Source organism: Chanos chanos, chromosome 1 (genome assembly GCF_902362185.1).
Source record: "Chanos chanos chromosome 1, fChaCha1.1, whole genome shotgun sequence".
NCBI classification, from domain to species: Eukaryota; Metazoa; Chordata; class Actinopteri; order Gonorynchiformes; family Chanidae; genus Chanos; species Chanos chanos.
In genome coordinates, this window is record NC_044495.1 from 29,091,879 (window position 1) to 29,108,862 (window position 16,984).

The 16,984-nt window shown below is 41.5% G+C and overlaps 3 protein-coding genes across 3 annotated transcripts; 2 read left to right on the forward strand and 1 right to left on the reverse strand.

The window, feature by feature from the left end:
* Nucleotides 1-941: 941 nt before the first annotated feature.
* Nucleotides 942-10,314, reverse strand: recql (RecQ helicase-like). Its single transcript, XM_030780136.1, has 16 exons — nucleotides 10,184-10,314; nucleotides 9,612-9,692; nucleotides 8,905-9,132; nucleotides 8,187-8,366; nucleotides 7,700-7,806; nucleotides 7,232-7,430; nucleotides 6,380-6,546; nucleotides 6,077-6,158; nucleotides 5,803-5,951; nucleotides 5,432-5,549; nucleotides 5,119-5,257; nucleotides 4,801-4,892; nucleotides 4,356-4,572; nucleotides 4,043-4,172; nucleotides 2,245-2,349; nucleotides 942-1,580 (listed from the first exon to the last, which is right to left on the reverse strand). Exons 2-16 carry the CDS (start codon nucleotides 9,631-9,633, stop codon nucleotides 942-944), a joined length of 2,574 nt encoding a protein of 857 aa, XP_030635996.1. The 5' UTR covers nucleotides 9,634-9,692; nucleotides 10,184-10,314.
* Nucleotides 10,315-10,690: 376 nt separating this feature from the next.
* golt1ba (golgi transport 1Ba) lies at nucleotides 10,691-14,028 on the forward strand. The gene is made up of 5 exons (XM_030779947.1): nucleotides 10,691-10,816; nucleotides 11,507-11,598; nucleotides 11,930-12,108; nucleotides 12,230-12,311; nucleotides 13,263-14,028. Exons 1-5 carry the CDS (start codon nucleotides 10,792-10,794, stop codon nucleotides 13,299-13,301), a joined length of 417 nt encoding a protein of 138 aa, XP_030635807.1. The 5' UTR covers nucleotides 10,691-10,791; the 3' UTR covers nucleotides 13,302-14,028.
* Nucleotides 14,029-15,557: 1,529 nt separating this feature from the next.
* spx (spexin hormone) lies at nucleotides 15,558-16,777 on the forward strand. The gene is made up of 5 exons (XM_030780262.1): nucleotides 15,558-15,650; nucleotides 15,747-15,804; nucleotides 15,958-16,020; nucleotides 16,147-16,233; nucleotides 16,662-16,777. Exons 1-5 carry the CDS (start codon nucleotides 15,558-15,560, stop codon nucleotides 16,718-16,720), a joined length of 360 nt encoding a protein of 119 aa, XP_030636122.1. The 3' UTR covers nucleotides 16,721-16,777.
* Nucleotides 16,778-16,984: the final 207 nt, after the last annotated feature.

Consider the following 16,984-nt stretch of genomic DNA (forward strand, 5'->3'; position numbering starts at 1 on the left):
TAACAATCTGAGCAGGCAAGTGAGTTGGCTCACCCTCCATCATTACTGCAGATTTATAGCTAATGTCTCAATGGTAGTTGTTCTACTTCTGTTGTAGTGTTTTGTTCCAATACGTAATCTCTACAGGTTTTACTAGTTATATGATCATGATACAAATGAACAAAAAGAAACAGTAAAGGCTGAATTATGCTGTCATCTGAAGGGCAAATGAGCTGTACATAAATCTACACACATAAGGTACTAACACAAATCTATGCTCATTCTTTGCCTCTGGCTGTTAACATGCCTCCTGAAAATGCATAACACACTTTGAGAGGCCTAGTCCTTTGGTCTCATGTACTTGAAAATAAAATTTTTGACCCTCTTCTAGGATTGCATGTGTGCATTTGGAGTGACAAATTAACATAGTTTTCAAAGTCACATGCAGAATTAACAGATCCCTGTGATCTGCTCTTCTTAAACTAAATTATTTTATATAATGTCTGTAAAACTAAATAAAAAAATCTCAATAAATATCTCTGACATCACTGCAAAATGCAAATATTACAGTTTCTCAGCAGCATATAAATGATGTGATCTTTTCTTACAGCAAGTGAATGTACGGCTCATGATGTGATTGTGAATGAGAACAGATCACCATTTCAACACACCAAACAATTTTTTGAGAACGTTCACGACCATGTTTTTGAGAAAGACATTCAAGGTAACAAAACTAAGAACAGTATTTTGATGCAGTTTTAAATCCACAACAGTATTAAAAACAACTAAACAACTTTCACTTGATCTTTCACAATTAAAGGGAAACACAAATTTACATCTTGCTGCAACTAAACAAAACTTGGCTATTCGAGCACAGCTCAGCGTTCAAATCCCTGATTTACATTATTTAAGGTTATCAGTCTATGAGAAGGCACAAAAACAAGAATATGAATGAGACAGCTCTAAAGACGTTTTCTCCTGACACTGACCCGAGTCCACAAGTTTCGAGCCCCTCTGGCTATTGTGTTACCCAAGGGGAGCCGCAGACTCCTGAAGGGCTCTCGGATGCATGTCAACACTCCACTGTGCTGCTCCTGCAAGTGCTCATGGGAAACGTAGTTAATTCGTCTCAGCTGTTTGCTGTAGTAGCTGTGGAGGTGGCTGAGCTCTTCCATAGCTGCATCAGAAATAATGGAGGCGACAGAGGGAGAACTGACCAAAGCTGGACGCTGCTGACCTGCAGTGGCTGCGCCGTCAGAGGCCTGAGCTGCTGACTGCTTTTTCCGCCTTTTGGGTGATTTGGTTGATTGACGTTTGGGTGGGATTTGGAAAGGTCTGGCACTAATGGGCATAGCAGGGCCATCACTGATACAGTTTCCCTCCATGATGTTGACCTTCACATCTACCTCCAGTACTGAAGGTTGTGTGGGAATTAAGTGTGTGTGCGTGGACTGGTTCTCAGTTTGGTCCTGTTCCTGTTTTCTCTCCTGGTTTTGTTGGTCTTTGTTCAATTTAAGTACTTTGTTGTGTCCCTGCAGTGGAGCATTTGTGTTGGCTGCATTGTTCTCACATGCAGCAGGTTCTACAGCAGACGTGCTTTGCTAGACACAGAAAAATCAGAAGTGAGCAGTGACTGGGGAACACTGGTTTTACTGGGAGAACTGCTTTAGACAGTAGCAGCAGTACAGACTGTGAAGTTAGTAAGCTAAGTACATTGTTAGTCTTATCTGTCTCAATGTTTTCGCAGTAGACGAGCATGCTATTTACAGGTTACTTATGAACATTTATGAGCCAATGAAAAGAAGCAAAGTTAGAAGCAAGGTAGAAATTAATACTGCTGGTGTATTGCATCAAAGAAAGCCAGCGAATGACACCTGTAACAGCCTGTATTATTAGTAGTAAAGCAAAACTATGAGATGCAAGCTTCAGTATGCCATGCCCACCACGACTAATTTGTAAAACGAACAGAGCAACTGTTTATGTGTAAACAAGTGTGCTCATAAATTCCTGGCTCTGCACACTTCGGCTCTATCAACACCAGCGTAAATCTTTTTTTTGCCCAGAAAACCAGGAAATTTTACAAAGGCTTAGAGCTACACATTAGTAAACAGATCCATAGCCGTTATCCTCATACTTCAACATGCTCCCCTGGGTTCGGTTACCGCCCTAGGTTCAGCTGTAGTAAATAAACAAAAAAAAATCTGAAAAACAACTGTACTTTTTTTATCCTTGCTTCAGGGACTAAGGGAGTGCGTCTTTCTTGACTTTCTTGGCTGCAGGGCTTTTCCCAGCACTGTCAACGGCTCTTTTTCCATCTTTGGACTTTGCCTGCATTCTAGTGCTATCTCCTCTGCCCTGTGACACGCCTACCTGTAGAGGGCAGCACAAGATGCATTTAACACAAAGTCTCCTACCAACAGCGAAAACAGCTGAGGGCACTGAGCACTGCAGAGAGATGAAGGGATAAGGAAACATGTGACATATTCATCGTGGCAAAGTGGATGAGGATGCTGGAGAGGGGGGTGGTGCTGCTGGATCTGTAAGACATGGACAAACTAGTTCCTAAATACAAACAACAGACACCCTTTGGCACAAATGGAGCGTAATTCTCCGGTGTGTCTGCACAGTTACCCAACTCTCTGTGACACCATGGCTTCACTGTGCCACCACAGACCAGGGCAGTGAGTCTGCTACTTTAGAGGCCAAAACAGTGCATTCAAGAGTCATGATGTTGACGGCCCTTAAACTTCCTGGATAATAATGGTAATATAGCTAACCGCTGCTCTTTGACAACATGTCTTTGTTGCACTACAGTAGCAACACACAGAGTACAACCGCTTTGGTAATCATGTAATCATTAAGGGTAGCTGAATCAAAAATGTGCCATTCAGTAGGTTCCCATGATTTCAGCTGATAAGCACCATTCTCTGAGGAAACACTTAAAGTGTCAGCATATAGCACAAAAGAACTGTAGTTATTAAATGCTGTCTTGTAGGTAACGAATGATTGTCTTTTTTTATAGTCAGTGTTTATGCCCCTAATTAGTAGCCCCTCTGGAACTCTCTCTTGGCCCTGGCTCTAACACACTGCTACACCATCACGAGGACTTCAGCCTGTGTGGTGGATTTTCAGTTATCCTCCAGGATCAGTCTCAAGTCTCCTGCATAACCACAGACTTCATCTCCAGAGCAATGCCCCTTGGTTTGTCTTTCTCTCCTCAACCTCTCATAACTCTTCTCTAATCACTCTTCCTTTCTCTCCACCCTTTCTCCGAGTCTATAACCTCACAAGGTTTCAGTGTCTTTCTTGTCCAGCCTGTGCCAAATCTCAGTAAATATATATATATATATATTATATATTATATATTTTCAACAACTTATGGTAAAAACACATAACTTTGGCAGCATAAGCTGATAGCATACATATGATCTATGGACTGACCATGTACATTTTTTGGGGGGTTTTTTGTTTGTGGAAAGGTGTGTGAGGGCATGAGGCCCTATATCTACCACTATGGAAGGGTTTATACTTCAGGGTAAATCTAAAGGGAGTGAACATGATATGAAATATGGCACCAAAACTACAGGGCTCTAAAACTACATTTCCCACAGCCATCATAGTCATCATCAAGATGATGTTGCTGCCATGTCAGCTCCTGAGTCATTAGCCTAAAGCTCAACCTCACTATGTTATATTTCCTCCAACAATCTCACTTTTAAATAATAATCTTAAACTTAACATTTCAAAATAAACAGAAAGAGCACCTACCTGTGGAAGAAAAAGAAGAAAAGTGGAATAAAATGCAGGACTGACTACGTTTGTAAGAAATACAGCAGCATGAAAATGAATATTAAAGTTCACAAACACATCACTAGAGGGGAAAATTAAGTAAAAGAGAAACAGTACAGTGGTAAAGTTTAGCACAGTGTAAGAACTATCAAGAACAGTAGACTTGAAGCCTCACTATTACATTATTACTAGCACCCTAATGATATACGTTACGTCTAATGAACTAAGATTAAAGAGGCCTCAGCTGAAGGTGTTTGTGGAGTGTGTGACTCACTGGGCCGCAGGAAGGCAGTATCCGTTTCATCTTCATGGTCACTGAGTGACTGGAGTTCTGCAGAAGAGCGGCTTTGCGCCCCAGTTTCAGGTAGAAGTAGGTGGTGTAGGGGGTAAAGCTGAAGTCCTCACTTTCAAAGGGAAGAGGAAAACGTGCAAAAAATTTTTTAAAAAAATCCTATTGTTCTCTCATTCTTAGTTTACTAATGTATTCATCCTACTGACACCACTATGACTGATCTGACTGTAAAGAGAGGTAGGGAAAATGACTGGGTCTTAGTAAAATTCCCTCATTGAGATCCCCGTGGGAATACCTCAGGTAGCCCTGCAGTAGTAGATGGACAATGATGGCCTCCACCTCCGAGCGGGACAGACTGGTCACCTGGATCATCTTGCGGCGTTTTGCTGGGCCCTTCCCCAGCCACGTCTCACACACCTTCAGTGGAGTCATCTTCTCATCCAGAGAGCTGGCTATCTCCACGATCTGCACTACGTCCCGGGCATGCTGCGTGATGTCCACTGTAATGTAGTCTGGAGGCAAAAACACGCCGAGGTCCCAACGTCAGGCCCACGTGTTAATCGTATGCACAAGTAACAGTAAAGTCAGCTTGTCTTCAGTACAATCAATTTTTTATAAAGACTTTCACTCTGAGCTTCTACATTATGGAGTTTGATCATGTGATCTTTACTCTGGAGGGACTAAACACATGCCCATGTCAATGAGAACTTATAGTCAGAAATGCTACAGCTTTGTCTTACCACTGCCATGGCGACACACATCACACATCTGGTTGCACTCGTCATCATCCCAGACTTCATCGAAATGAACCGCCATCAGTGACCGCCGACACCTGCACATAACACACACTTTCGTTCTTCAGCGCATTAGACAGAGTATCAACTCATGTCAAAAATGTATTCACTGTCATTTCCACATCCTAACGTGAAATGTTTCAAGTGTCCGAGATTCCTTTTGAGAGAGTTTAAGAAGAAACCACCAGTGCCACTCTAGCCCAATGCTGGCTATCATTTTCCTGCACTTTCATAAGACCTGATTTTCCTTGAATGGATGGTTACCTGTCCACATTCTGACAGTAGGTCACCATGTTATAGAGTTTCTGTTGACCTGTATTCTCCATTACCACCATGGTGCTGATTCTGAAGATGTCTGCAAAGCCGTAGAACACAATACAGTCGGCCGGAGCGTCATCTCTGCCTGAGAGCCAAGATATACAATTAAAATCAGACAGAGAAACCGGTAACAGTTCTGTTCACAAATTTGGAGATCATCTTGAAGCTTGGTATTGGCTGCCATGAAAATGAGATGTGTGGGTTTAAACCAGTTTGAGATGTGTGTGTGTGTGTGTGTATGACTGAGCTTTTGGACTACCTGCACGGCCACTCTCCTGATAGTAGTTCTCTATGGACTTGCTGATGGAGTGGTGGATGACAAAACGCACATCTGCTTTGTCAATGCCCATTCCAAATGCCACAGTTGCAACCACCACCTACACATATAGCTGCATTAGTTCCGTATCCCTTTGTATTCACATCCACTTTTGCTTACAGTTATGTGTATTCATTCAACCAACAATCTAATCTAAAGAAACATCTACAATGTTTTGGAATGAAACTCCTAAATATCTCGCTTAGGAGGACCTCAGCGGTAGCATGTGTGTTGTTCAAAAGTACAGTCCTACTGTTAATGGACTACTTCCCTAGCCACTAAGCTGTAACCACTCAGCATACAGGCTGTTATACCTGGATCTTTTTGGAGGACCATCGCTGATGGACCAGGGTCTTGTCTGAGGCCCCCATATTGGCATGGTATGGCTGGGCACAAATACCTCTCTTCTGAAGGTCCATTGCAACCACCTCAGCATCCTTCTGGGAGAACACGTACACGATTCCTTCCAAAAAAAGAAACTTGTTGAAAACCATGACTTTCTGTATTTTGGTTAATGTGAGACTGAGTTTGTCAGTGTCTTATCAGCAGAAACAGATGGAACGTATGGTAACATCATTCACTGATTACCTGACTGGTCTTTGTATCTTCCCTTGATCAATGAAGCAATTTCACCAACCGAGTCCTCGCTGTTTGCATCTTTACACCGCACCTGAGAAAAGGTTAACATTACTTCTTAGTGCTGTGTCCTGTAGTCAACTGACTATTCACAAAATGCTCACAAAGCCCTTTTATCCAGACATCCTGCTGTTTTTAACTGTTGACAAAGTCCTATCAGAGAAACTAGTGTGTGTGTGCATGTGTGTGTGAGTAAGAGTGAGACAAAAGCAAGGCTTTGTGGTTTAAGGGCTTTGCTCTGTAAAAGTAACCTGCCTCGTAGTAAAGGTTGGGTCGGTTAAAAGGGGCAGTCAGTGTGACTGGCTCTTTGATACACAGAATCTTCTGGCAGTCTTTCAAAACTTGGCTGGTTGCTGTGGCAGTGAGTCCAATCAAAGGCACCCTGGGAAACTGTCGCTTCAAGATGCCAAGGAGCTTGTAGTCTGAGACAGACACAGAATGACAACATCAATTTGTCGGTAGCACAGTGTAGTATTTAACTTTTATTCCATGATGTCATCTGCTTAATCTTGGATTGAGAATGAGACAAAAATGACATTTCACAAGTGAGATATTGCTGAGACAGAGGAGAAAACTGGTATTCACATCAAATTTTAAAAACATTTAAGGTAAAATATTCACTTTTTTGTAGTTTTATCCCCTTTACATCCCAATTTAATGGTAGCCCATAGCCCTTGTATTTCTCATCCCTATTGCAGGCACAACCACCACACCCAAGAAGGGTGTAGACTACCTCATGTCTCCTCCGCTACATGTGGAGTTGCAGACCACTTTCATTAGACCACATAGGACTTTTTAGAGAAGCCAAAAAGCATATGGAGATTCATGCTATGTTCTGCCAAATGGTCCCTGCCTTTGCCATCCAAAACATTTACCTGCATCATAAATAATATGAACCTAGACTGACATCCAGCCATCATGAGAACACAACAGACAAAATACAGAGAGCACAAAGGAGTACGACACTTCTACAAGGGTGCTTCAGGTTTGACTGAGTGACTCTGTGTGTGTGTGTGTGTGTGTGTGTGTGTGTGTGTGTGTGTGTGTGTGTGTGTGTGCGTGTAAAACACATGTTACTGTTGGGGTTACTGTAGTCTGAAGCCTCACCAGGTCTGAAGTCATGACCCCACTGGCTGCAGCAGTGTACCTCGTCTACAGCTATGCGTGCCAGCAGGCCCATGTTATAGGCCTTCTCCAGTTTGGACATCAGCAGTTTGCTCTTTGCAATCTTCTCCGGGGTCACGTAGAGCAGCTTAAAGGGGCTGTTCTTATCAATCATACCTGTCATGACCAATCTGGAATGTTCCTAAGAAAACAGCAATGGACAATTGGATATGAAGGACTTACTACTGCCAGATGTGTTGGGCCTCATGTTGAATTACAGCACTAACATTACACTTTAAAGGTGAATACAAGCTCACATTGGCAACAGAAAAAATACTGACAAGTGTAAATAAGAATAAGATCCTTTTGTTTTTTTACTCAAATTTAAATTTTTTGGAATATGTGTCCCAAAAAAGGTGCCAGAGACAGTCTGAAAGGCTCTGTGAATAGAAGAGAGGAGCTTTGCATCACCTTAGTGCTGGATGCATTGAGTGTGACTGCAGGGACTCCGATGGATTCCAGACACATCAACTGGTCCTCCATGAGAGATACCAGTGGAGCAATGACCAGTGTAAACCCTTCACAACACACAAACATACACAGTTACACAGTGAAGGCTACCATCGCACCCAAAGCATTTCAAAGATTACACCGCGGGCGCGAGTGTGTGCACGCGTGTCTGCGTGTTGTGTTGTTTGCGAGTTTCCTGAACACACAAAAACAGTTGCTGTATGTTATTCATTATTAGTAAGCGATTATTAGCAAGCATAAGTGATTTCCAAGTTTTAATTAGTAATATTAGGCAGAGGACACAATACTTCACTTTAGTTTGAAAGTGGTCAGTGGTAGTAATAGTGAATCAAAGTGGTCAGTGGTAGTAATAGTGAATCAAGACAGCAGACGCAACATTCAACACAGCAGGAACTACATTTATGTGTGTGTGTGTGTGTGTGTGCACCTTGAGAGCAGATAGCCGGCAGCTGGTAGCACAGACTCTTCCCTCGGCCGGTGGGCATGACCAGGAACAGGTCTCTCCCTGCCATAGACAGGTTAATAGCCAGCAGCTGCAGGGGCCGGAATTTCGTCAGCTTAAACACCTTCCCCAGTTTCTCCTGCACTTCCTTCGACCACAGGAACTCTACAGTTGATGGAGATAAAACAGTAAGAAATGACTGCACATACACAGCCCCACAAGACACACTATATTTTCCACATGAACACTAATGTTAATCTCGCCCTCCAGCGACTGCCTTTGCGACTGCCTTTGACTCACATGAAGGTTTCCCAAAATTACTTCCCTGACCCTGCAGGCGCCCCCTGTCAGTCCTCCCACCGTCCTGCAGCCATCCTGCTTGTCTGCCTGGCTCCACTCTAAGTTTTTCCATATCAGCTAAACATAGTGCTTCCTTGAAACTGACTTTCACTAGTGCACAAGTCCACTCACGAGGCCTCTCAGTCCCAGTAACCCATAAATCTGCTCTGTGACACTGTCAGAGCAAAGAGCAATTTCCAAAAAAAAAAAAAAATTGAACTGAACTGAATCCTAAACCATTGATCCTTACGTACACTGCTTGACAGATCGCTGAATACTGACGTGTCTTCACTTTGCCTTGGATGTCAAATCTGTGAAATGTGAAAGTATGTGGTTGTGCAGAAACGTGTGGGGAAGATGGTACCTGAGTCTTCATAATACTGAAGTTCCTGTTTGCTGAGTGCAGATTTGGAGGTTTTACTAGAAGAAGAAGAGGAGGTTGACTGGGCCGACTCACAGGCCTCCTCAAGAGTCTTCAGTAGCTGGGCTCTTCTGGAGTTCAGTGCAGCTTGTTTCTCCAGGAGCTCAGAGATCTGAAGTTCCAACAACTCCAGCTCTGCCTCCACCGAGTCAAGCTCCACACGAGCATCCTCTACAGAGACACAGGAGAATGGCTACTGCTGCAGCAGAGTCTAACGACTGGAGAGCCAAAAAGCCAGAACGACATGCTAATGCAGAGACACAGAAAACTGAACTAAACTAGTATGACATACATGGAATGGAAGAGATGGAGAAGAGGACAATGTTCTCTATACACATCAGTTTTTCTCCTGAGCAAGCATAGCTCTATCCCCTGTGACTCAACACATAACAACCAAACTTCACTAAGCCAGAGGAGTGCAAAGTCTATCGCCATCACACTGCTAATGACCTGAGCCTCGCAGGGGAGAGTCTAATTATGGAGGGAACTCTATATTGTTTAATAGGTATGATTCCCAAAGGGCATTTTGTGCAGTACCTATGACTTGGTTTTTACCTACTAGCTCACGTAACTCAGCGGTTTCAAGTGGGATCTGTACGTCACTTTATACATCATAGTATTTAGCAAATTAGAAATTGAATGATTCACACCTTTACTGCTGTTGTTTTCCATTATACATGTCAGCCCGCGAGACAACAACTTGGAGGACACTTCTTGACGTCTTGATCATTCTGTAACAGAAAAGGACAATAACCATCATATAGCGCAAGATATCGTGGAGGTATTAGAATACCCCGACCGCAGTTCCATCACTTAAGCATAGACTGAAGATGTCAGAGTGTTTCCGTTTTATGTACACGAGGCAAAACAACTCCTATGAACGTACCGCCAATCAGTAAACCAAATTACAAATCTGGTCAGTGTAAGGTGTCACAGTTCAAGACATCCCTTCCCTTTCTCTGTACAATGCCCAAATAAATAATCAAGCTCGAAATGTTTCTTGTGAATAACTGCGGGCCAAAGTGCACAAGTGGGCCAATGAACTTCACATCCTCATTCAATTTATTCAAGCATGCACGGGTTGGTATATTATAAACAGACCAAGAACCGTGGAACAGAAAAGTAACACATTCTCCTCTGACCAATATAAACTCACTTGGAAAATATGAACAAAGCTGCCTGCTAATTTAGCCCAATAACCACTTGCTAGTTCGTTACTTACCCCTCATTGAACTGCTCAGCTCTGCTTGTTTGCGGTTCACTTAAGGAGTTGCTACTCGCAACGATGGCTGAGATGTGCGGGAGAATAGCCAATCACAGGCAGCTGGACCTGACGTTAGATCCGCTCATATTGGATCCGCTCTTTTAGCGTGTGTGGACGTGTGTACCAAAATGGTATTCCCAGAGAATTGTGTGCACTAGTGCTTTATTCAATGACCCTACTTTAGCAAACCTCATGTGGAAGGCAAATTACTGGGCATATTATATACATTCTACATACTAAGTCACTGTCCTTCAAAGTCACCTAAAAATTACTGGCCTGTGTATGGTGTCATATGAAATTAAACGGATCACTCTTAGAAAATAGGTGAATTTAATTAATAGAACTTTGTCTGCGGTGTTTGAAATGCTACCGTTAGATTGAACCTCCCCTTGCACATGTCATCCGGAAGACCTAAAGAAAGTGTTTCCGGAAGACGTGGCGGCTGCAACAGTTGTTGCTAGCAGCACTGACGATTTGCTGCTGAAGTGGACTGACAGGGATTTTCTTGCTAGTTTTACGGATATTTGTTTTTCGCTCGTCTCACAAGCCGCTCGTCTTCTGCAAAAATGATCTCCCTGACTGATTCACAGAGTAAGACTGATGAGCACTTCTGCTGCCAATGCTGTTTTAAATGTGACTGTATACAGAGATTAGCTTTTAGCATAGTTCATTATTTCGCTAGCGGATGTTTCTATGTTAATTCATTCGCTCTGCCTCGCCGGTTTACCACCTTAATTTGCGTAAAGAACGGCAAGTTCAGGATACTTTATATTGTTTACTTTAGCCTTTGTACTCCATCTTAGCCGTCTGTCAGATACTTACTTGGCAGTCATGTAAAACTACTGGGCCCATTGTTGGACGTTAACTTAGCCAGCGGCCGGATAACCAGCTCTAGTAACATGGCTTTCTTTGCCCACCTATTAGCGAAATGTATTTGGAATATCAGTGGTGGCACTGGTGGTTAAAATGTAACCGAGTCATTCTATACGTATATATTTTTCCTCATATCATTGCGTAGGCTTAAAACTGATACTGAGTAAATCCACCAATGAAGAATTACTGCACTCTTTGGGGATGTGCCAAGTGTTATTCATTTTCAAGAAGAGGTGAAATCAGCAGTTCCCAGACCAGAGCTAACACCCAACAGAAGTGTCTATATTCTGGCAGGTGTATTGCCAATATGAGTGTCGCATGAGTGTAAGTTAAATTGTTCTGTGAGATTTAAGCAAAAAGTTCTTAATAAAATTCTCAACGTGTCCTTTCCTTCTTTTTACTCTCCAGAGATTGGGATGGGCCTTACAGGCTTTGGTGTGTTTTTCCTCTTCTTTGGCATGATCCTGTTTTTCGACAAAGCACTCCTCGCAATTGGAAATGTGAGTATTTCCACCCATATAGATGTGCCTTGCTCTTACTCTTTGCAGTTTGGGTGTCTGTAAAAGTTTACACTTAGCAGACTATCAGTAGCTATGAGAAACCGACAGCTGTGACACCTTACACGTCAGGCCTTTAGAGGTGACCAGTAATCAACCCCCCCAAAAGTCTTCTGTCTCCCATCACCACATTGTTAGAACACGCTTATACAGTAGTCTCTTATTTGTGCTAAACATACATGGGGGCTTGTAAACTCTTATTCTTTCACATTGTGTAATCCAGGGATTAGCTCTACTTTGACATGATTTTATGTGTGTATGTGTGTTCTCTCAGATCTTGTTTGTGGTGGGCCTAGCGTTTGTCATCGGCCTCGAGCGCACATTCAGGTTCTTCTTCCAGAAACACAAGATGAAAGCCACCAGCTTTTTCCTGGGGGGAGTGTTTGTAGTTCTGATTGGCTGGCCTATTATTGGAGTGGTTCTTGAATTTTATGGGTTTTTCCTTCTTTTCAGGTAACAGACTTTTGTTTTTAATAAGCTATAACTAATACAGTTCACAATTATTACATGTTCATTTTAGTCATCTCTTCTTAAATATCTGCTCAGTGTGACATTTTTTTTAACTGTTTTAAAGGGGCTTCTTCCCAGTAGTGATTGGCTTCATCAGAAGGATACCAGTGCTGGGGTCTCTACTGAACCTCCCCTTTATCAGTGGGGTAAGTGTGTCCATGATGGGAGGTACTGTAAGGTTTCTGTGTCAGAAATATTGGGTTCTGTGGCCTGAATTCGCTGAAGTGCTTTAGGCCAGATAACCTGATTCAACCAAAATCCATGAAACCCCCCACAGTTTTTTTGAAGCTGTGGTATTTTAGACATTAAGTTCAGAAGAGGAAGAAAAAGAAAACACAGGAACCTTTCCCCTAAACTTTTACTCACATATGTATATAGTCTTTCACCTCATTTGGCACTGACAATGGAATGACTATTGTATGTTATATTCGTGATTGAACAGAAAGGGCCTCAGTAAGTTATCTGAATTAGGCCATTCATTTTTTTCCTTGTACTAAATTCTGAATTAGTCCAATTCATTTTAACAAATGTAAGAGTAGTGGCTAAAATCAAGAGTCTAAGGTGCGCAGGTTCACACACTTACCGTTAAACACAGGAATCTGTGCTCATGCCTGTTTTCATCTGTGCTAATGAGAGCAGGTAAGCGTGTGTGAGTGTGAGACTGAGGTGAATGTGTCTTTGTTGTTTTCTTAAAGCCTTCGTAAGGCTGTGAGGACAATCACAATTCTTGGTCAGTCACTGCTGGTTTTCCCATTACATGTGAGCATGATTTTCGGTTAATGTCACGTGATTGTCTTGTTTCATTCTTTTGAGCACTGGCAAGTTCAGTGTTTGCACAAATATGTAAACTTGTTGAGGAGCATTGGAAATGTTCATTAATTTAAAACTTTATCTACACAGCCATATTTTTTATGGACAAAAACTGTTGCCTCTGTCTATTGTGGTTGCAGAGTCTTAGTACTTTAGGCAAGATTAAGACTGAAATTTCAGCAGCCTCTCTCAAGTCCAATTATGACTAACCACATAAATTTGTCTCTTCATGCGAAATGTTGAAAGGCATAATTAACCATATCTATTATAATTTTGCTCTCTTTCAGTTTGTGGACAAAGTCGGAGAAAGCAACAACATGGTATAACAGAGAGACTGTTCTTTCTTTCTCCTCACCTCTTATTTATGGCGATATCCCCTGAAGCAGCTTTAATCCCCCGTTGGTCAAACAAAGTACTAAAAGGTCATATTTTAATGTGTTCTTTTCAGACAAATTTCCAGGAAAATGTCTATGTTTATGTTTCATTTTGCTGACAAGGAGTGGCTAACTGTGTGGTGTTGAGCAGAGGCCACTGCATTGTCATAGTGACAGTGCAAGCTACGGGCAGTGGCTGACCAAACCCAACCAGGCTTGATGTATTTTACAAGGCTCCTTATGCCATTGCCCTGCGCAGTTTTTTTTTGTTTTTTTTTTTAAACTCTGCAGAGGATCCTCCTTAAAGAATGGAGTTAATCAGGCCAGACCTGAATTGGAGCTGTTTTGGTTAACAGACAGAAGAGGACAACTGTGACCGGCTGACCTGCTATGATGAAAGGCTTGGATTCTGTTACAGCAGTGACTCTGTTACATTGTTGTACCTGTGGTCCAACTTTGGAGGAAGGAAAGTTGGGACTTGTCTGAAGTGGGGTCTTATTCCCCCTTTCGTGTGCTCTCTTAGAGCTATTACTTGAGTGCCAGGTGTATCTGTTTCAAACAAATTAAGTCAGTGATCACTCCTTTGTATGATTCGCTGAGAAACGTGTTTTTGTTTTTTGTGAAAGTACATGTTGCTTTGATTTTAATCTTTGTAAAATCATCACAAGACTGTGGGAAAGGGGAATGGTTTGGCTGTATGCAACTTTTGTAAATACAGATTTTGAAAAACTGTTTGTGTGTTCGGTGTGTCGGTCATTTACAATAACTGTCAGACCAAGTGAGCCAAGATCAGGTGGTTTGTGATGTAAAAAGTTGCATGTACACGTACACTGTTTTGAATTTTGAGCTAAAATGTCAAAACCTACTGAGACAGCTAAACTATTGCAAAGTTCCAGAAAGCACAGGGTCAAATGATATTACTATTTGAAGGCATATTAATAATGTATGTTTTTAGAAATATTATGGTTGTCTTTGATTTATGAGCACTCGAATTTATGACGGCTGTAATACTAACCTTATACTAGAGTAGCGACGTTTTCTGCCTCTGTCACATGGGATTATAGTCATCGGCCGACAGGCCTTATTCACAGCAGGTTGACATTAATATTACACACAGTAGTTTTTCGCTACATGAAATAGCCCCTGGAGTTGAGGGGGCAAAACAGAAGGTAGTCTACTGTTTCGGGGCACGATCCCTGTCCACGAAGTATTGACATTACGCTCTCTACCCAAAGACAGCGTTTTAAACATGTATTTTGAAATTTAACACTTTTGGACCATCTATCAATGTTGGCATATGGAGAGAAAGTCAATATGGTCCACAGATTAGGCTAATATATTTAGCCTCACCGAGGAAACCCCATCAGCCATTCATTGATGGGCTGTCAGTTCGTTCATTCATAAAAACGACCGCCTCTTTGTTTCAACCGCTCCATTGAACAGGCAGTAAACATATCGATATTTCCAATGCTGGCTTTTCCATGTTTTTTTTAGCCCAAAAACTTATAGATTTTCATTTTTTATTTTAAAAAAACAATAATTATGCGTATAGTTTGCATTGTTTTCATTCTGAGAGATTTGTCTCCACTGTATACCCAAGTCTAACAGGCATCAGTGAATCATGATGCACTTGAATTGCTGTTTCAGAGGTGTAGAATCCAACCCCTGTTAAATCAATCTGACTTGACCTATCACTGCAGGCTATCTCGAATAAAGCATTACACGTCGTCTGAGACACACGTGTCTTCCAGGCCACTCATTATAAATACCAGAGGTGAACGTGCGTAGTATGCTCAACCTTTATAGCCTTTATTTCAGAACGAGACCGCTGAGGAGGATAACAGAGACAATGAAAGTAAGAAACAATGTTATTTACTACTTTTAATGTACTGAATATGATAACTGAATTAAATAAAAGCGAAGTGACCTGTTTTAAGAGGTGTTTAATTTTTGTGTTCTTCGTCTCCCACTCTGCTCCAAAATCATGGTCTATAGGTGTTCATTCAGTACTTTTTTAAATTTAGATCGATTAATTTCAACCGTAATAATTATGTCATTTCAGAATTTATTAACGTGTACTTTCTATTAATTAGGAAACGTATTTATACTAAGTGACAAGACAGGCACGCCACATTTTAGCCTGAAAGAAAATTAGGACTACCCTTTGACACAGTTTAATGTAAACCAGTAAAGTTCTGAAATATCCTCATGCGTTTTCAGGGAATAAGGACGTTTACAGCTTACGCACTAGCGCTGCTTCTTCTGGCTTCATCTGTGTCCTATACTTGGAGCGCACCTAAGGTGATGTAATGAATTCTCAAGTTGTAATGTTTTAGAATTATTTGCCGCAATGTAAAACCATCTAATCCACAAATCGAAATGCTTTCTTTTAAAAAGGCCAGTTTTCAGCGGAGAAATTGGACGCCCCAGGCAATGTTGTATCTTAAAGGCACACGTACGTAAACTGCGAACACACCTGTTTCAGTAATTAGTATAACCTGAAGTTGATGTCTCAGCGTTTAAAATGAATGCTTACTCCGCATAACGCACTCAGCAAGTGCACTTTAAAGTGTGATATTTTGATTGTTTGACTGTCCTGCTCTTGCAGAAGGACGGCGATTTGTATCTGAGGACAGAAAAGAGGGGGATGTATTTGACTCATTACATCTAGGTGAAAATTACCTCTTCTTATTCATCACCATCTGAACAAACTTGTTTTTCGTCCCTTATCGGATTTCCACTGTCATCGAAATCGGGAAGTCGCGCAAGACACTGATAATCATTCTTTCCCTCCTAGAAACACGCAGTCAGAACACAGAGAACCTGAGTGTATCCAAAGCTGCTGCCGTTCTTCTAAATTTTCTCCAGCAAGCAAAAGATGATGGTAAGTGGATACAGCCTGGGCTGCGTTTATCAAAACACAAGATCAAAAGAACTTTTGTGAACTAACTGAATATATCTTCAACATCTTTAGATTAAGTAAGATTCGGTCAGGTCGAATAGTAATCTACAGGCTCAGTCTCAGAGGCTGATAGTCCTACAAAGATGTCAAACTCAGTGAAGGCTTCGTTGCGTTCAGACGCACATTTAAGGCTCCGCATCCAGTCTACTGCTTATAAACACGTAAATGATGTTCCGTACTATTTACATAATGATTTATATGAACGGGATTACATTTTTTTTCCTTTGCGCGAGTCAAAATCTAAGACTTCTAGTCCCTCTACCTTGTCTGGAGCAGTAGACTTGAAAATGAATTTTTTTAAAAAAATTGGCATTTGAAAATTCACTGAGTTATTCTGTTTTAAATTTCAGGAGAAGACAATGGATTGTTTTTTCAGGATATACCGGCTTGGAAAAGAGACTACTTCTGATTAACGTCTGTAAATATAACTGGACTGTCATGTGTTTGTCTTCCTTTTTGCTTAAATTAAAAGTGCATTTATGGCTATGTCAGATATTTGAACAGGAGCCAAATGAAGCTATTCTGTGACAATAATTCCAGGATATTTGCTCTGCTGATTAAAAATGAATTTGCATTCATAACAGATACTGTGTGTGGGAATATTTTCGGTGGTATGATTAATGGATCAGTTCAGCTACAACAGGAACTCAGTTTGATATTGAAATGTAAACCA